Raw genomic sequence first — 21304 nt, 5'->3', positions numbered from 1 at the left:
TCACACAAATATACAGTACTATCATCAAACAAATAATTGAAAGTATTTGGATGGTGTAAATATATGACTGGCAGCCATTTTAAGTCCTCAAAACATCCATTGAAACAGTGCACAAAAATCGTTTTTCACTAAACATCTTAGTATCAAATTTAACCACTTTCCACCTTAATATTGAGTTACATAAACAAGTTAAACAGTTTACTTACAGACTTATCTTTACCAAGGCTTGTAAGAGCTAACACAACTTGTCTACTTCTCAACTGTCTCATGAACTGAACAGACGTCGCCAACCCGGAAGTGCCCAAACTAATGACGCGTAGTATTTTCATATCGCCACAAGGTGTCAGTAAGAGTCTACAATCAAATGGACAGAACATTGCCGTCCCACAGGGCATTTCCTGTGGGAAGGGATTCGTTCCCATGGATTCTAATAAAGATCCAACTCTTTTTCTTTACTATAGTGGCCTCGATAACGGGAACCGGTTCTCAAAAAGGGATTCGAGTCCATGGAATCGGTTCTTTTCTTATCGAACAACCGGGAGAACCGGTTTGGAACATCATCCCTACACACTAACATATCATGTATTAATTCTGGTTTATTGAAACTACAGGAGCTAGTAAAGATACAGACATGATGTGTTATGTTTAAGGCTAAAAGTAAAACATTACCAGCAAATCTACAAAAAAAATGTTTGTCATCACTTCTGAGAATGAAGAGCATGGAAGAAAAGGTCATTTCCAACATCAGTATTCAAGGACAACTTTAAAACAAATGTGTATATCAGTGGTGGAGGTTAAACTATGGAATTCTCTTTACAATGAGATAAAAGATTGTAGAAATGTATTCCAATGGAAAAATATATATAAAGACAGAACGATAAGATCATGTGGACAGCCGTAAGTGTCTACATGTTGCTTTATATTTATTATTTTACTCATTTTTTGCCTGGTTTTGTATTTGTTTTGTATCATCCCGTGAGGTGTACAATATTTTTTTTGTTCGGTTTGTACTTCATGAAGTTTTGCACTTTTTTGGTGTGTTTTTGTCAGGTTCAAACACCGACGACATCTATTAAACAGACAAGAAGCAAAGAATCATGCAGAGACAGAGTTCCATTTGGCTCAAATGAGAGAGACTCTAGTTACAGATCCAAACTACGCTCTAAAGTCCAGCCCATGTGCTTCCACTATTTATTTGGGAGGTCCCCGGTTACATCACTGAAGCTGCCGCTGAATTGATTGATTGATTGATTGAAATTTTTATTAGTAGATTGCACAGTTCAGTACATATTCCGTACAATTGACCACTAAATTGGTAACACCCGAATAAGTTTTTCAACTTGTTTAAGTCGGGGTCCACGTAATCAATTCATGGTAGGAAGAGAGTAATCTCAGCAGCTCCAGTTAGACACAATATATGACTGTTAATGAAATGCAAATGTGTTGACACTAGTGATATCGCCCTGTCTCTGCTCTGTCTGCGTCACGGCACTCGATGTTCCCTTGGCAGTCAGCAGGCCGATTCAGGGTCTGAAAACACTGATACGAGACGACTGGCTTTGCGCAGATAGAAAAAGTACAACTTCCGCACAATTGATAATAACTTTAGCAACGGCCCTTAAGCATAAGAGTTGTGTGATAATATATGCATAATTATTCCAACAGTTTTTTTTGTTTGTTTTCATTATATTTGGATGTATTTGTTTAGTTTGTATGCTTGTGAATCTGGGCTATCCATTAACTACAAACTCCGTTTCCATATGACTTGGGAAATTGTGTTAGATGTAAATATAAACGGAATACAATGATTTTCAAATCCTTTTCAAGCCATATTCAATGAATGCACTACAAAGACAACATATTTGATGTTCAAACTCATGAACTTTATTTATTTTTTGCAAATAATAATTAACTTAGAATTTCATGGCTGCAACACGTGCCAAAGTAGTTGGGAAAGGGCATGTTCACCACTGTGTTACATGGCCTTTCCTTTTAACAACACTCAGTAAACGTTTGGGAACTGAGGAGACACATTTTTGAGGCTTCTCAGGTGGAATTCTTTCCCATTCTTGCTTGATGTACAGCTTAAGTTGTTCAACAGTCTCCGTTGTGGTATTTTAGGCTTCATAATGCGCCACACATTTTCAATGGGAGACAGGTCTGGACTACAGGCAGGCCAGTCTAGTACCCGCACTCTTTTACTATGAAGCCACGTTGATGTAACACGTGGCTTGGCATTGTCTTGCTGAAATAAGCAGGGGCGTCCATGGTAACGTTGCTTGGATGGCAACATATGTTGCTCCAAAACCTGTATGTACCTTTCAGCATTAATGGCGCCTTCACAGATGTGTAAGTTACCCATGTCTTGGGCACTAATACACCCCCATACCATCACACATGCTGGCTTTTACACTTTGCGCCTAGAACAATCCGGATGGTTCTTTTCCTATACGGTCTGGAGGACACGACGTCCACAGTCCCAGTGTCAAACCTCCCTCCCCCATTTACACTCATTCACACAAAAGGGTTGTTTCTTTCTGTTATTAATATTCTGGTTCCTACATTATGTATCAATATATATCAATACAGTCTGCAAGGGATACAGTCCGTAAGCACACATGATTGTGCGTGCTGCTGCTCCACTAATAGTACTAACCTTTAACAGTTCATTTGACTTATTTTCATGAATTACTAGTTTCTATGTAACTGTTTTTATATTGTTTTACTTTCTTTTTTATTCAAGAAAATGTTTTTAATTTGTTTTTTTATTTTTTTTACAAATGTTTAATGATAATGTCAATGAGGGATTTTTAATCACTGCTATGTTGAAATTGTAACTAATATTGATACTGTTGTTGATAATATTCATTTTTGTTTCACTACCTTTGGTTTGTTCTGTGTCGTGTTTGTGTCTCCTCTCAATTGCTCTGTTGTTTGCAGTTCTGAGTGTTACCGGGTCGGGTTTGGTTGTGGAATTGGATTGCATTGTTATGGTATTGCTGTGTATTGTTTTGTTGGATTGATTAATTAAAAAAAATAATAATACTTTTTTTTTTTTTTTTAAATAAATACATTAAAAAAAATCGATTTTTAAAAAAATGAGAATCGATTCTGAATCGCACAACATGAGAATTTCGATTTGAATTCGAATCGATTTTTTCCCCACACCCTTGGTATTTTGTGTTTTTTATGTTGATTTAATAAATATAAATAAAAAATAAAATAAAAACCGATACCGATAATATAAAAAAAACGATACCGATAATTTCCGATATTACATTTTAAAGCATTTATCGGACATCTCAATTAAGAACCACTGAACTAAACCCAAAAAGCAAAACCGTTTCCCAACGTCGCGTTTTACTTTGGAAATCCCCCGCTTCCGCCCGGCACCACTTTGACCTGCCGCTAACCCGGAAGCCGACGCTAGTCGCGAGCTGTTCCATCGGTGGAGTAAAGATGGCTGACCAAGGCGCCGCAGATGCTGGTAATAACAACAATAAACCCGACGCCGAGGAGGGAACCATCATTAAGGTGACCGTCAAGACCCCCAAAGACAAAGAAGAAATCGCCATCGCGGAAGATGCGTCCGTCACGCAGGTTGGTATTGTTTTTGGCGGGCGGGCGGGGGGGGGGAGAGAGAGCGGTCTCCTGCCCACAACTTCAGCTAGCAAGCGACGTTAGCTTCTGACGCGGCAAAAGTGTGACTCTGTGGACTTGGCGTGCCTCTTCACGCCGTGAACGCAACAGCTCGCCTCCACAAACACTTGGCGATGTTAACGTTCGCTTTCCACGCCTCGGCCGGCAAAGTGCCGTGTGCGTGTGTAGCGGCTAGCCGGCTCGGCTAGCAGGCTAGCTCCACGTTAGCTTGCCGTGTCGTCAATGAGGAGTCAGCTGACGCCGCGCGGACAAACAACAACGTGTCTCTGGCGGCGGTGAGTGTGGACGAATGTCGCCGTGATATCGTCTAAAAGAGCCCGTGATAGCGTCGGCGTTCGTTAGTCTTCTCGAACATTCTCTCTGAGTCATTCTGCCTCGAAGGGGAATCCTCGCCGTGCCCCGCAGCGCCCGTTGACTTGGAGACGTTCTTGCACTCCTACTTCCTTTCAACACAGTGCGTTTCCCACCTAGGCCTTCAGGGATGTCCCACTTCAACGATTACCTCTCAAATATACCATCATTAAAGTAAAGTAAGTTAAAGTAAATGATAAATAAGTTAAAGTACCAATGATTGTCACACACACACACACACACACACACACTAGGTGTGGCGAAATTATTCTCTGCATTGGACCCATCACCCTTGTTCACCCCCTGAGAGGTGAGGGGAGCAATGAGCAGCAGCGGTGGCCGCGCCTGGGAATAATTTTTGGTTATTTAAAGGCCTACTGAAAGCCACTACTACCGACCACGCAGTCTGATAGTTTATATATCAATGATGAAACCTTAACATTGAAACACATGCCAATACGGCCGGGTTAACTTATAAAGTGCAATTTTAAAATTCCAGCCGCACTTGCGGTTGAAAAACTCCTTTGGATATGATTTATGCGCGTGACGTCACAAAATCCACGGAAGTGGTTGTACCCCATCGACCCGATACAAAAACCTCTTGTTTTCTTCGACAAAATTCCACAGTATTCTGGACATCTGTGTTGGTGAATCTTTTGCAATTTGTTTAATGAACAATGGAGGCTGCAAAGAAGAACGTTGTAGGTGGGATCGATCGGTGTATTAGCGGCTAAGTACAATACTTACAGCAACACAACAAGGACTACTTACGACGCCTAGCCGATGCTTGCTTCCAAACCCACGGATGAAGTCCTTCGTCGCGCCGTCGATCGCTGGAACGCAGGTGAGCACGGCTGTTAATGGGAAGATGAGGGCTGGCTGGCGTAGGTGGAGCGCTAATGTTTTTATCATAGTTCTGTGAGGTCCGGTTGCTAAGTTGCTAAATTAGCCTTAGCGTCGTTAGCAACGGCATTGTTAAGCCTTACCAGGCTGAGATTTTTTAACCGTGTAGTTACATGCACATGGTTTAATAGTATTGTTGATCTTCTGTCTATCCTTCCAGTCAGGGATTTATTTCTTTTGTTTCTATCTTCATTTGAGAACGATGCTATCACGTTAGCTCAGTTGCTAAGTGTGTCACCGATGTATTGTCGTGGAGATAAAAGTCACTTTAAATGTCCATTTCGCGTGCTCGACTCTCATTTTCAAGAGGATATAGTATCCGAGGTGGTTTAAAATACAAATCCGTGATCCACAATAGAAAAAGGAGAGAGTGTGGAATCCAATGAGCCAGCTTGTACCTAAGTTACGGTCAGAGCGAAAAAAGATACGTCTATCACTGCCTCTTTAGTCCTTCACTGTAACGTTCCTCATCTACGAATCTTTCATCCTCGCTCAAATTAATGGAATAATCGTCGCTTTGTCGCTCCGAATCTCTCGCTCAATTGTAAACAACGGGGAATTGTGAGGAATATTACCTCCTGTGACGTCACGCTACTTCCGGTACAGGCAATGCTTTTTTTTATCAGCGAGCAAAAGTTGCGAACTTTATCGTCAATTTTCTCTACTAATCCTTTCAGCAAAAACATGGCAATATCGCAAAATGATCAAGTATGACACATAGAATGGATCTGCTATTCCCGTTTAAATAAAAAAAATTCATTTCAGTAGGCCTTTAACCCCCAATTCCAACCCTTGATGCTGAGTGCCAAGCAGGGAGGTAATGGGTCCCATTTTTGGTGATTTAACCCCCAATTCAAACCCTTGATGCTGAGTGCCAAGCAGGGAGGTAATGGGTCCCATTTTTATAGTCTTTGGTATGACTCGGCCGGGGTTTGAACTCACAACCTACAGATCTCAAGGCGGACACACTAACCCAGGCCTGGGCAATTATTTTGACTCAGGTAAAGTAAGTTAAAGCGCACACACACTAGGTGTGGCAAAATTATTGACCCATCACCCTTGATCACCCCCCCTGGGAGGTTAGGGGAGCAGTGGGCAGCAGCGGTGGCCGCGCCCGGGAATCATTTTTGGTGATTTAACCCCCAATTCCAACCCTTTAAGCTGAGTTCCAAGCAGGGAGGTAATGGGTCCCATTTTTGGTGATTTAACCCCCAATTCCAACCCTTGATGCTGAGTGCCAAGCAGGGAGGTAATGGGTCCCATTTTTGGTGATTTAACCCCCAATTCCAACCCCTGATGCTGAGTGCCAAGCAGGGAGGTAATGGGTCCCATTTTTGGTGATTTAACCCCCAATTCCAACCCCTTGATGCTGAGTGCCAAGCCGGGAAGTAATGGGTCCCATTTTTATAGTCTTTGGTATGACTCGGCCGGGGTTTGAACTCGCAACTAGGGCTGCAACAGCTAATCGATTAAATCGATTATAAAAATAGTTGGCGATTAATTTAGTCAACGATTCGTTGGATCTATGCTATGCGCATGCGCTGAGGCTACGTTTTTTATGTATTTTAATTTTTATTTTTTTAACCTTTATTTATAAACTGCAACATTTACAAACAGCTGAGAAACAATAATCAAAATAATAGGGGTGTAACGGTACGTGTATTTGTATCGAACCATTTCGGTACGGGGGTTTCGGTTCGGTGCGGAGGTGTACCGAACGAGTTTCCACACGGACATATTAAGCAGCGCACTGCACGTTGTGTAAACAATACTCAAAATGCCAGACATTTGAGGCATTTAAGAAACTCCCCACCGGACAGCTCCGCAAAAGAGGACATGTCCGGTGAAAAGAGGACATATGGTCTGTCTATCGTAGCCCGTTAGCTGCTAGCATGCTAGCAAAAGAGGACATGTCCGGTGAAACCGGGCTAGGATAGACTGACCATACGTCCTCTTTTTACCGGACATGTCCTCTTTTGCGGGGCTGTCTGGGCGGTGTTTCTTAAATGCCTCAAATGTCCGGCATTTTGAGTTATGGTTGCATGTATTTTCAATGTACGTTGAGGGTTAAGAAGGGGTTAAAAACAAAACAAATTGTGCGCGCATAATTGATGTCCCCACATGGCCATTGCTGGAGAAATACTATACATAAACACATTTACTGGGCATTGAATCACCACCAATGGTGTACATAAGGTGTCTTTTTCCAGACCTCGAATTTTAACTCTTTAAGGTCAAGGCAAGTGTTGCCTTAAAGGAGGGCTCATATTTTAGGGCACCAAGGCAAGTTAGAAGGAGACGTCTTGCACTCCTACTTACTTTAATGCAGTGGCGGGCCGTGCGTTTCCCACCTAGGCCTTCAGTGATGTCCCACTTCAATGATTACCTCTCAAAAATACCATCATTTATGTCCCCACATGACCATTAAAGTAAAGTAAGTTAAAGCACACACACACTAGTTGTGGCGAAATTATTGATCCATCACCCTTGATCACCACCTGGGAGGTGAGGGGAGCAGTGGGCAGCAGCGGTGGCCGTGCCCGGGAATCAGTTTGGTGATTTAACCCCCAATTCCACCCCTTGATGCTGAGTTCCAAACAGGGAGGTAATGGGTCCCATTTTTATAGTCCTTGGTATGACTCAGCCGGGGTTTGAACTCGCAACATACCGATCTCAAGGCATACACTCTAACCCAGACCTGGGCAAATGAAGGCCCGGGGGCCGCATGCGGCCCGTTAAGCTTTTCAATCTGGCCCGCCGGACAATCCCAAATAATTTGTTTAGATCTTTAAGATGGAAACTGTAGCCGCCATTATGATGTGCAGTGATGTTTTCAGATGACCGTAAGTCTTGAACTATACAAAGTATTTCAATGGTTGGAATCTGTGCTTTTGCCTTATATACGAGTTACTATGGTAATCTAAGTCACAGCGGCTCAGACCAGGCACCAAGCAGTGTGGGTGGGGAGCGTTTCCACAGAGTGTTTCCAGAGCGGCCAGCCTGAAATGCGGGTGTCAGGGTCAGATGCGGAAGGAGATTTTTACAAGAAAGTTCTAAAGCTTAGTGATATATCAGATTGTAGGTGGGGTTTTTTTTTTACCCTTCACGTTCATATTTTGCTGTGTTTGTTGCATTTTGCTAGATTGTAAAATATGTTGATCGAGAGGGGGTGTGACATTCATACGTTGTAAATATTCAGTGTTTTATCGTTCATAGTTAATATTGTAAATCCCTCATTTTTTATTTACATTCTCATTCAGTAAAAACATTTAAAAATTCCATTCCGTTTTTAGCATTCAATCAGACATTATTGTGAGGTTTTGTATTAGTGTTCCTAAAAATTAGATATACCGGCTCACAGACACATTTTTTTCTCTAAATTTGGCCCCCCGGGTCAAAATAATTGACCAGGCCTGGGTTAGAGTGTCCGCCTTGAGATGGGTAGGTTGTGAGTTCAGACCCCGGCCGAGTCATACCAAAGACTATAAAAATGAGACCCATTACCTCCCTGCTTGGCACTCAGCATCAAGGGGTTGGAATTGGGGGTGAAATCACCAAAAATTATTCCTGGGCGCGGCACCGCTGCTGCCCACTGCTCCCCTCACCTCCCAGGGGGTGATCAAGGGGATGAGTCAAATGCAGAGGACAAATTTCACCACACCTACTGTGTCTGTGACAATCATTGGTACTTAACTTTCAAACACATTTGCGCACTACTGGGCATTGAATCACCACCAACAGTAGGGAAAGTAAATGGAAAAAATACTTTGATCTTTAATTATGATCATGACTTCTGGTTATGTTAGGCAAGCAGAGAAGGCCTTGCTGGCCCTGACTGCACACCACTGCTTTAACGCATTGTTTTATTGTTTTTATTACCAGCACCATTACGGACGCTTTAAAATAAACATGTGCGCACTTGATGCGGCATCATATCAAAGTACTGCTGGGATTTCAGTCTCCCTTAATGGCCATCAACGTCCGACATATGAACTCAACTTGAATGACCGTAAATAAAAAAAACAATCTGAAGAACTTTGAATTCACATTGCATTGAAACCAATCTCAAGTATACACTGTTTCACGTTGTAAGTGTTGTATATCTGTCTATACCGATCATTATTACTTTTATGACCTATCAAGAAGAGTAGCAGGAGGAAAACATTGTTAAATGTAAGCATTTTAATTTTATTTTTTTTACCTTTATTTTTTTTTACCTTCCTCTGATTATAGTCCCCTCAGTCGTTAAGGCAGAAAGGAAATGCCAACACAAGCATGGAAAATAAACAGTGTAAACAAAATTATAAAATCACATTGAACACTTAACATCAACCTCTTCAAATGTAGGTGTATAAGTAAGAAATGCTTGGTAAAGTAGCAGAACCTGTAACAGCTTCTTCCCTCAGGCCGTAAGACTCTTGAACGCATCATAATTATCCCCTCAATTCCCCCCAAAAATGGATTAACTCGCTGGAATATAAAGACAATATAACATACATCCATAAACCTGGATGCATATACAAAAGTGCAATATATTTATCTGTATAGTAATCTATTTATTTATATATGCACATTATTGCTCTTTTATCCTGCACTACCATGAGCTATGCAACGAAATTTCGTTCTTATCTGTACTGTAAAGTTCAAATTTGAATGACAATAAAAAGGAAGTCTAAGTCTAAAGTGTAAAAATGTAAACCTATAGAAACCTGAGAATAACTGTTTTCTGCAGGTTTAGTGCCAGGAAGTTACAGCTATGCTCTAAACCAGGCCTGGGCAATTACCGGTATTTTGACTTGGGGCCAAATTTGGAGAAAAAAATGTGTATGGGGGTGGGGGGGGCGATATATCTATTTTTAGGAACACTAATGCAAAATAGAATGCTAAATACGTTATGACAGACCGCCTTAAAAAAACGGAATGGAATTTTTAAATTTTTTTTACTGAATGAGACACCCAGAATGTACATGAAAATACAGAATGTGGGATTTACAATATTAACTATGAACGATAAAACACTGAATATTGACAAAATATGAATATCACTAAGCTTTAGAACTTTCTTGTAAAAATCTCCTTCCGCATCTGTCCCTGACACCCGCATTTCAGGCTGGCCGCTCTGGAAACACTCTGTGGAAACGCTCCCCACCCACACTGCTTGGTGCCTCGCCTGAGCTGCTGTGACTTAGATTACCATAGTAACGAGTATACCATGCAAAAGCGGAGATTCCAACCATTTAAATACTTTGTATAGTTCAAGATTTACGGTCATTTGAAAACATCACTGCACATCATAACAGCAGCTACAGTTTCCATCTTAAAGATTAAAAACAATTATTTGGGAATGTCCGGCGGGCCAGATTGAAAAGCTTAACGGGCCCTTATTTGCCCAGGTCTGCTCCAAAGGGTGAGCGTGGCTAAGGTGGTGTGGTATTTCCGGTCTTGGTGGGGACGAGTGCCTTGCATCATTACAGACCACATTGTTCTGACTATGGTCCCTTTTATGAAAAATTTAAAAAGCTGCTTTACTGTCAAGATGACTTTTCCTGTTTTATCCACAATTTCTTCGTTTTTACTCTCTTTCAAAGTATCAACCGGCAGATAACAAGATGGCGCAACCGAACTTGGTAGTGGTAGAGTGTCACTCCCCCTGATCAGTAATCACTTCCTGCGTTGCTCGGTTACCAGAGAGCTGGGGCTTTCTTCCGACAAATTAAAAAAAAAAAATATTGGACTTTTTATTGAACACATTTTTTATTGATATCAAGTATGTGCCTATTGCTGTATATATTGATTACATTACGCCCGGAATGTAAACAGAATGTTTGGACGTAATCTCTGCATTAACAGGTTGTCTCTAAGAATCTTACCTAAAATCTTAAAAACGACACAAAAATGAGCTAATAATGTTCTTGCATACATGATGATGAAACATTAGTGGATTGCTACTGAGGTATTATATCTACTGCTGTTGTCGCTATTTATGCTCTGGTCATCATTTACTTGTATTTTTAAAAATGGTTCCTCTCTCTTAGTTTAAAGAAGAAATCTCCAGGCGGTTCAAGGCCAAACAGGACCAGCTGGTTCTGATCTTTGCTGGCAAGATCTTGAAGGATGGAGACAGCCTCAGCCAGCACGGCATCAAGGATGGCCTGACGGTTCACCTGGTCATAAAGACATCACAAAAGTGAGGACGCTCGGAAGTTTAAACGAGACCTGTGATTGTAACTGTGCTTGTAACAGTACCTGAGATCTTCACATCATCTTTTTCTTCAGTTTTTTGGCATACAGTGGAACCTTGATTTACGAACGTAACGGGTTCTTGAACAGGATTCGTAAAGTGAAAAGTTTGTATCATAGTGGTGTCAAAAAAATCGCTTTCCGAATGAATCGCTATTCTTACTTGTAACGTTTCTCAATCAATTAAGAAAATAGATTTTCGATTATTTTATTAATTTGTCCTATCTCCTCACTCAGGCAAATCATATTCTGAATCTATCGTATTGTGATTCAATTTCTCCATAAGAAACAATGTAAATATGAATAATGGGTTCCAGCCTCGACAAAAGTCTGTATTTTATTGGAAGGTATATATATTTTAGCATATTATAAAGTGTCATACAAAACCCATAACCAGTGAAGTTGGCACATAGTGTAAATCGTAAATAAAAACAGAATACAATGATTTGTAAATCCTTTTCAACTTATATTCAATTGAATAGAACTGGAAAACTTTGTTATTTTTTGCAAATATTAGCTAATTTGGAATTTGATGCCTGCAACCTGGTTTTGGGTTTGTACAATACTTTATATCAATCTGGACTGTGGTCCTAACTTTTACCCTTGTTGGCTTTTACAATCTTTATCTTCATCATTTATTTCAACTTTATGTTATTCAAGTATGACATTTTTAAACGTAATTAATTTCATTGACAAGCAATTCTATTATGGTCATACTTTTGTTTGCTAGCGGCTACGATTTCAGTACTATTGAAGATCTTTGCTCCTTCTCAACTCTGTGGTAATATTCTTTTCACAAAATACAACCAATAGTACGTCAATGTTAAATCTTACTTGTGAAAAGTAATCCCCCGATTCCCATTTTCAACAGTCCGCTCATTGGAGCAGGAAAACGCTGAACACCATCTATGTTTTCTACCTGTCAACTGTCAGTTTAGGCTGCTCACCACTTCAAGATGGCGTCACAGCAGCCAATGCTGCGTCTACTTATAAGATGTCTATGGAGCGGAGTGCCTTGCCTCCCCAAAAAGGCTGCACCCTGTTTTTTGCCTGCAGGTGGGACAAAAATGAATGCATGGAGACATGGTTCGCACACGGAGGCATCTAAAAGTTTGTAAATCGAGGTTCCACTGTATATTTGATGTATAATGGAGCTGGCCTCATTGGATCCTGTTTGTTCAACAACGTTGTGCATGACAGAATGTTCCCAATGTTGACTTTCTTCGTCCATGCAGGGCGTCAGATGGAGGCAGCCCTTCCACCTCCAGTTCATCCTCCAGCCAGGCAGGAAGTACCAACACCTCTGCTCCTGGCACCGCCCCACCCTCCACCGCCGGGCTGACCCCTGGCTCCGCCCCGCCACCCGCACAGACGCCCAACCTTCTAAGTGAGTCCGCTGTTGCTATCCTTTATGGTATTAATTTGAAACGTGTGCATGAGCCTCCTCATCTCCCGCCCAGGCGGTTTCGGCGACCTGTCCAACCTGTCCGGCCTGGGCATGGGCTCGGCCAACTTCATGGAGCTGCAGCAGCAGATGCAGAGGCAGCTCATGTCCAACCCGGAGATGCTCTCGCAGATCATGGAGAACCCGCTGGTGCAGAACATGATGTCCAACCCGGACCTCATGAGGCAGATGATTGTGGCCAACCCTCAGATGCAGCAGCTGATGGAGCGCAACCCGGAGATCACGCACATGCTCAACAACCCGGAGCTCATGAGACAGGTCGATAAAAAGTCTTGTTTATCGTGGCTAATCGCTTACTGTGGTAAACACATTTTCGCAAAGTAGGATTATTATTATTTTTAATAAATACAATATTTTTTTTGAATCAGAGGATTAAAAACCTGTTTACAACTTTTTAAATCACGGGTGTCCATAGTGCGGCCTGGGAGCTATTTGCGTTTCGAAGCTAATTTTCTCACGGTCCGTGGCACATTCTAAAAATACTACTACTAAATAATAGGGGTGTAACGGTACGTGTATTTGTATTGAACCGTTTCGGTACGGGGGTTCCGGTTCGGTCGGAGGTGTACCGAACGAGTTTCCACACGGACATATTAAGTAGCGTAACGCACGTTGTGTAAACAATGCACACCGAGGCACAACACACGGCATGCTAGCAGCTAACGGGCTAGGATAGACTGACCATACGTCCTCTTTTCACTGGACATGTCCTCTTTTGCGGAGCTGTCAGGGCGGAGTTTCTTAAATGCCTCAAATGTCCGGCATTTTGAGTTAGGGTTGCGTGTATTTTCAATGTACGTTCAGGGTTAAGAAGGGGTTAAAAACTAAACAAATTGTGCGCGCAGCAGCATTGGTGAGGGAGGGGCAGAGACAGAGAGAGCGAGAGAGTTATGATAAACGCACATGCGTTGCCAGGCTCTACTTTTTATCCATAGATTTATCAGATTGCATTTTTTATTATCTATAGCAGGGGTGTCAAAAGGGTGCCCCCGAGGCCATTTGCGGTCCACAGCTAATGTTTTAAAGGCCCCTGGCACATTCTAAAAATACTATTCAAATAAACAAAAACATAACAAAAGTGAAATAAAAAAGCTTAAAGGTTAAATGTAATTTAGAAAAAGTTGCAATGTTGACTAATAAAACAAAGCTGTTTTTTTTTTTTTCAAACTGTCATTGCTCAAAACATAATATTGAATCAAAATCAATGTTATTATGAATTATTGACCTATCCAAGGTTCCGATTCCTTTACATCAAATATTCCACTAAGAATAATATTTTTGGTGGAAGATTTTGCAAATTTGGTAAATAAATAACCCAAATATGTATATTTTGTTGTTTTCTTAACTGTACCGAAAATGAACCGAACCGTGACCTTTAAACCGAGGTACGTACCGAACCGAAATTTTTGTGTACCGTTACACCCTTACTAAATAACATCTAAAGTGGAATTTAATTGAATTTAATTGAAGTATTTATTTCAAACCTGCACAGTACAACAACACATTTTTTTTTACTTGAAAAGGGGTTGGATGAAGCAGATGCTTATAATATCCCAACCCCTCTCACTCATTCCACATTTAACATAAACAATATAATACAAGAACAATACCATACAAACAAAAACAAGAACAACTCCTGTACACTAACAATACAATAGTACCACTGTTAGTATGAGACAAGACGAGACGAGACAAAACACACACATAGGCCCAAACACTCTCTGACCATACACCTCTCTCCCATCGCTCTGTGCTGAGGGCATCACTCTCTTTCCTCCTCGTACTTCTTCAGTACTTCTTTTTTAAACAGTGTTTTAAATTAAATCATGTTAGAACACGTTTTTAACTCGTCCCCTAAGTTGTTACACAGAGTGACTCCACGCACTAAAATGCACATTATTTTTAAAGTTGTTCTAAATTTAGGCAAATATAATTTGTTGCTTCCTATTAGATTGTAACTATGGTGAGCATCTCTATCCTGGAATAGGTTCTGTATATTGGATGGTAGAGAGTTTTGGGATGCCCTAAACATAATTTGAGCAGTTTTAAAGTTGATCACATCGTGCAGTTTAAGCTGCTTTAATTAACTCCATGAATAGTGGATTTGAATGATGCCTGTAGTGAACATCGGACACAATCCTAATGGCTTTTTTCTGCAGCGTGACTAAAGGCTGTAGATGGGATTTATAACAATTTCCCCAGACTTCAACACAACAGTTTAAATACGACATAATAAATGAATGATACAACAAAAGCATAGGAATAAAAGCGTAAACGATGTACTGTAACGAGAAAAATGTTGGCACTAATAACACGAATCAGTCATAGAGGCTGTTTTTTTTCTATTTGTGACTGTTATTGCTTAAAAATAATCAATGTTGCTATGAATTATTTCATAGCAATCAAGGCTCCAATTACTATACATCAAATATTTCACTTTGAGATATGTTTTTCAAATATGTTTGCACCATATCAAAACCAAGGTTTTCTTTGACAAACAGCATAAATTATTCAAAAATTATCTTATTTTTAATCTACAAATGGATCTGAAGTTGATTTATATATTTTAGCATTGAAAATAAAGAAAATATCTAACTTATTCTTCCTACTTTTATGAATATAGCCCTTTTGGATCTCCAATACCTAATGTGTCATTGCTCAAAAAATAATAATGAATCAAAATCAGTAAGTTATAGACCTATTCATGGCTCCAATTACTTCACATTAAATATTCCACTTTAAAATAGGTTTTGGAAAACAAAAATATTTTAGGTTTGCCAAATCTAAACCAATGTTTTCCTTAACAAGGGGGAATAAAACCAATTAAAAAAACACCACAAATTATAATCGTTGGATAGATCTGAAGTTGATGTTTTGATTCAAGCATTGAAAGTAAAGAAAACATAAAAATATGACTTAATCTCAACACTTTTATGAGTAGGGGCCCTTTTGGGTTTCTTAGACATTTTCTTTAAAAACTTTTCATTGCTCAAAAATGATAATGAATCAAAATCACTCATTTATTGACCTATTCAAGACGCCTCTTACTTCAAATTAGATATTCCACTTTGAGGGGAAATATTGCATTTTTGGCAAAAAGGGCATAAAACATTAAAAATAAGTCACATTTTCTACCGACGGGTATATCTGGAGTTGATCTGGAGATTTAAGTGTTGCAAGTAAAACAAAGTATTACTATATTAATTACTTTTAAGACTTATGACTGAGACCCTTTCTAATTCACGGGGTCTTTAACATTGATCCAACTTGAAGGGAGAAATAAATGTTAAAGAAATCTATATATTTGATTTTAAAATGGGAAAATATTAAAAAGGCCACTGCATCTGTTGACTTAAGTTTGCGGCAACATTTTTCAAACATTATTGGAGCCCTCTAAACATGAAATAACAGCCATATCGTCACCTTGCACCCAATTTAATAGTCTTGAGTACTTTTTACTTGCCGGTACCGGGAGGATCCTCCAAGCGCTATTATTCTTTCTGCCCTTGGTGAGGCTTTCATTATGGTCACTACATGGAAATTCTTCATCACATCTTGGCTAATAACCCAAAGTTATCTGCTAATGTCCCTCCACCGTGCAAAGCCAATTCTAAGTCAGTAATCCCAGTTTCCATGGCGGCAAAAAAAGTATGTTTCTTACACGTACCATTACCACTGGAGGATGAGGAATAGCTAAATATGCTACACTACACACTGTTGGAGGATATGCTACCAACTAGGGGTGTGAATCTTTGTGCACCTAAATGATTCCATCCGAGTCGCGTTCGGTGACAATTGGATTCAAACCGGTTCTTGCTACGTATTATTTGTTATGGCAATAATGAAACTTTTGAAACAGGTTCGTAAAGCGTCTTCTTGTTGCATGGACATAGCCTAAAAACGTAGTTTTAAAAATGATTTACAAAAAAAAACATTGCTCTAATCAATTTTTGAAAATGATTAATCGATTAAGAATCGTGATGAAAAGGAGTTGCGATGCATGGACATAGCCTAAAAACGTAGTTTTAAAAATGATTTACAAAAAAAAACATTGCTCTAATCAATTTTTGAAAATGATTAATCAATTAAGAATCGGGATGAAAAGGAGTTGCGATTCGGTTGTGAATCGATTTGTTTGTGCACTCCTACTAACCACAAGCTAGAGCTCTTGAATGTTAACAAGGTGGGCGAATTGATACAACTATGGGCAGTAACGATCCCAAGTAGCATGATATCAGGTCGATCACACAATGGTATGATCAATATTTTTACCATCAATAAATATTTTGTCGTTTTTGTTATTGTTTACAAACTCGGGAAATATTGGCCAATAGTAGCTTTTGCTTAGTAGTTTTGCACTATTGACTTAATAATAATAATTGTATGTAAAAAAGTAAGAAGAAAATTATTTTGATATTTAATTGATATTGTTACACCGCCATCCTCTGTTTTTGTCTGGTTATAATTGGGATGAAATATTTAATCATGCAATGATCTTGAAAGTTTGAAGTATCACTATCAGCATTGTTATGACAACAATGCTCTTATAATTACTTTGTATCGGATCCATACACAAAATTTGTAGTATTGCCTAAAACGTATCCATACATGAGAAAAATAAGTGATTATTACATTTTGTAAGTGTAAATAGAAAATGTTATAACAGAAAGTAACCAGATATTAACAATAAATTAGCATGAAGATTAATAACAGCTTTGACAAATAATAGAACCAGAAATGACGCAATATGTTACCGCATACATTAGCAGCCTGTTTTGGAATAGTTATTTTCCGACTTTGTCTCCATTTAGCATTGCGCCAAGTCCCATCGAGTCCTGCTATATCACAAATGTCAAACTCAAGGCCCGGGGGCCATATTTGGCCCGACACCTCATTTTATGTGGCCCGCTAAGGCCTGGAATTACCATGCGTCTATTTGTTTCTAAGTGTAGTCAACATGTACTGTATGCAATTTCATATATTTAAAATTTTATCTAACATTGCAACAAATATTAGACAGTGTTTCCCATAAACTGCCAAGATACCTGTGGCGGTGGGGGCGTGGCTATGGGGGTGGTCACCATGACATCATCGAGTAATTTGCATAATTTACTACAATGATATGATTTTCTCTAAAAAGGCTAAAAAAATGTTTACTTACTAATTAATAATAACAGTTTTGTTTTAAGCGTCCATCCATCCATTTTACAATATAATTACAACACTTTATGTACATATTTATATACAGATTTGAACAATAAGTTATTCACTGAAATATATGTATTAATTGTGGTTCTTACAAAAAATATATCTTATAAAATATAAAAGCTAAAATGTCTCTTAAAGCTCTGCCCCTTTAATTAGTGCATACTAAATCATTTAACTTTAGCCTACTACTACAACCATATTTTTTTACCAGCAACATAAAGTGAAACAGAGGCAGAGGTGTCCTGCCACAGTCAATAACAAATAAACAGAAAACAGTAGTGGTCAAATACAAATAAGGCAACAAGAGAAGTATCCTACACTTCTCTTTTGTAAAGTAAATCTGAACAGCCTATATGGGCATCTACATCAACTTTATGATTTGCCTGAGAAGCTGGACAGGACCAAAAAAAAAAAAAATTGTTTTTTTTTTTTTTTGTGGCGGACGTAATTCTTTCGTGGCGGGCCGCCACAAATAAATGAATGTGTGGGAAACACTGTTATATCATCGCACATTCCAAACTTCCAAATAAGTACTTAAGTATCTGCTTGACCAATGCTTTTGAAGCAACTTATCCATCAAATTGTACAATGTAAAAATAATTTTTCAGTAAAAACTGGTAGCTCAGTTGCCAAAATTTTACCGTAAAAACACGACACAAAAAATGTTGTAATATTGTTTTTACATTTACAGTAATACACCGTAAAAACGACTGTAGATTTTACAGTAAAACAGTGGTACTGTTTTCACATTTACAGTAGACATTGTAAACTTTCGGCAGCTAAACTTTACTCTAAAATCTACATGCTTTTCTTACAGTGTACGTAAAAAGATATAACAATAGATAATTGTGTAATGAAGTAATTTAAAATGTATATATTATTCACTGTTACAAGTGGCCCTCTGAGGGCAGCCATAACTGCGATGTGGCCCCCAATGAAAACCAGTTTGACACCCCCCCGTGCTGTATTGTCTTTTGATATCGCTCTCGTCAAAGGCTCCCCAGTGTGAAAATTGTTATTGACGAGGCAGCAGCCAAAAATGAAGTTCATCAACAGTGGGTTTTTTTTTTTGTCCAGGACTTTTTACATGGAACCGCTTTGTCAAGACTCTGACGACACTAAAACACTTTTAATCTAGGCCAAAAATATGTTGAATATACACTACCGTTTAAAAGTTTGGGGTCACCCAAACAATTTTGTGGAATAGCATTCATTTCTAAGAACAAGAATAGACTGTCGAGTTTCAGATGAAAGTTCTCTTTTTCTGGCCATTTTGAGCGTTTAATTGACCCCACAAATGTGATGCTCCAGAAACTCAATCTGCTCAAAGGAAGGTCAAATTTGTAGCTTCTGTAACGAGCTAAACTGTTTTCAGATGTGTGAACATGATTGCACAAGGGTTTTGTAATCATCAATTAGCCTTCTGAGCCAATGAGCAAACACATTGTACCATTAGAACACTGGAGTGATAGTTTCTGGAAATGGGCCTCTATACACCTATGTACATATTGCACCAAAAACCAGACATTTGCAGCTAGAATAGTCATTTACCACATTAGCAATTTATAGAGTGTATTAATTTAAAGTTAAGACTAGTTTAAAGTTATCTTCATTGAAAAGTACAGTGCTTTTTCTTCAAAAATAAGGACATTTCAATGTGACCCCAAACTTTTGAACGGTAGTGTACTTAAAAAACAACCCCGCAATATCGCGAAGCCGCAAAATTTGAGGTGCGACTAAGTCCATTTGGTTCCTGTCTCACGCCGCTCCTGTCCGCTTGTCGTTACCTCCAGACTATGGAACTGGCTCGCAACCCCGCCATGATGCAGGAAATGATGCGCAACCAGGACCGCGCACTCAGCAACTTGGAGAGCATCCCCGGGGGCTACAACGCCTTACGCAGGATGTACACAGACATCCAGGAGCCCATGCTCAGTGCGGCCAGAGAGCAGGTAAGCACACTTTTCAAGCGTGTCTCCACCTCTTGTCTTCTCACTACCTGACCTTTTTTCCTCCAGTTCGGTAACAACCCCTTCTCAGCTCTGGGCGGCGGCTCCGAGTCCGGCGTCCAGCCGTCACGGACAGAGAACCGGGAGCCCCTGCCCAATCCCTGGGGGCCGCCCAATTCCTCGAACCCCTCAGAGAGCGGGGGCGGCACTCCGGGAAGCACGGGCACCCCCGGGGGCACCAACCCCACGGTGTCCAACCCTCTGGGCGTCAACCCTGGCAGCCTGGGCAACGGTAAGACGACAAATTGAAAGGTTTTGACTCCTGACTCGACGCCAGATGACGTGAAGGATCTCCGTGTCGCTTGTACAGGAATGTTCAACAGTCCGGGCATGCAGAGCCTCCTGCACCAGATCTCTGAAAACCCTCAGCTGATGCAGAACATGCTGTCTGCTCCGTACATGCGCAGCATGATGCAGTCGCTGTCCCAGAACCCCGAGCTGGCCTCCCAGGTTCCAACCTTTTCACAATAACGTTACTCTCACTCAGCACATTTGTCCTCTCAACCTTTTCTCTCGCTCCTCTTCCAGGTGATGATGAATAACCCCTTGTTTGCTGGAAACCCACAGCTGCAGGAACAGTTCCGAGCTCAGCTGCCCGTCTTTCTGCAGCAGGTATTGAACTCACAGACAGGGCACGCTCACTACCGACTTTTCCGGACCATAGAACGCACCAGTATATAAGCCGCACCCACTAAATATTAGGAAGAACATTTTTTCCCCCCTGTATATTAGCCGCCCTTGATTAAAAGCCGCATATATATACGTTGTGAAATGAGTTATAAACACAAAAAGGTTTTGTAAATGTTTATTTTCTAACTAGAGATGTCCGATAATGGCTTTTTTGCCGATATTCCGATATTGTCCAACTCTTAATTACCGATTCCGATATCAACTGATACCGATATATACAGTTGTGGAATTAACACATCATTATGCCTAATTGTGTTGTGATGCCCCGCTGGATGCATTAAACCAGGCCTGGGCAATTATTTTGACTCGGGGGGCCACATTTAGAGAAAAAAATGTGTCTGGGGGCCGGTATGTCTATTTTTAGGAACACTAATGTAAAACCGCACAATAATGTCTGATTGAATGCTAAAAACGTTTTGACCGACCGCTTTAAAAAAACGTAATGGAATTTTTATTTTTTCTATGAACGATAAAACACTGAATATTCACAAAATATGAATGTCACACCCCCTTTCAATCGACATATTTTGCAATCAAGTGAAACGCAACAAACAGTGAAATAGAAATGGAAAGAGTACAAAATTAACCCACCTACAATTTGATGTATCTGATATTTGCTGAATTTCCCCCAGGGATCAATAAAGTACTTTCTATTCTATTCTATATATCACTAAGCTTTAGAACTTTGTTGTGAAAATCTCCTTCCGCGTCTGTGGAAATGCTTCCCGCCCACACTGCTTGGTGCCTCATCTGAGCTGCTGTGACGTACATTACCATA

General features: G+C 40.0%; 1 protein-coding gene across 1 annotated transcript in view; it reads left to right on the top strand.

Annotated features, from left to right (window-relative positions):
- Nucleotides 1–3393: 3393 nt before the first annotated feature.
- The window catches only part of ubqln4 (ubiquilin 4), a 29972-nt gene continuing 12061 nt past the window's right edge, over nt 3394–21304 (top strand). The window contains exons 1-8 of the mRNA XM_062047255.1: nt 3394–3600; nt 10950–11101; nt 12390–12541; nt 12615–12877; nt 19621–19779; nt 19846–20068; nt 20147–20286; nt 20365–20448. Of these exons, the coding sequence (XP_061903239.1) occupies nt 3460–3600; nt 10950–11101; nt 12390–12541; nt 12615–12877; nt 19621–19779; nt 19846–20068; nt 20147–20286; nt 20365–20448 (1314 nt within the window). The 5' untranslated portion in view covers nt 3394–3459. The remainder of the gene's footprint in view (nt 3601–10949; nt 11102–12389; nt 12542–12614; nt 12878–19620; nt 19780–19845; nt 20069–20146; nt 20287–20364; nt 20449–21304) is intronic.

The sequence above is a fragment of the Entelurus aequoreus genome, linkage group LG05 (assembly GCF_033978785.1).
Source record: "Entelurus aequoreus isolate RoL-2023_Sb linkage group LG05, RoL_Eaeq_v1.1, whole genome shotgun sequence".
Lineage (NCBI taxonomy): Eukaryota > Metazoa > Chordata > Actinopteri > Syngnathiformes > Syngnathidae > Entelurus > Entelurus aequoreus.
The sequence above is the reverse complement of the archived record's forward strand: the minus strand, read 5'-3'. Positions and strand labels throughout refer to the sequence as shown.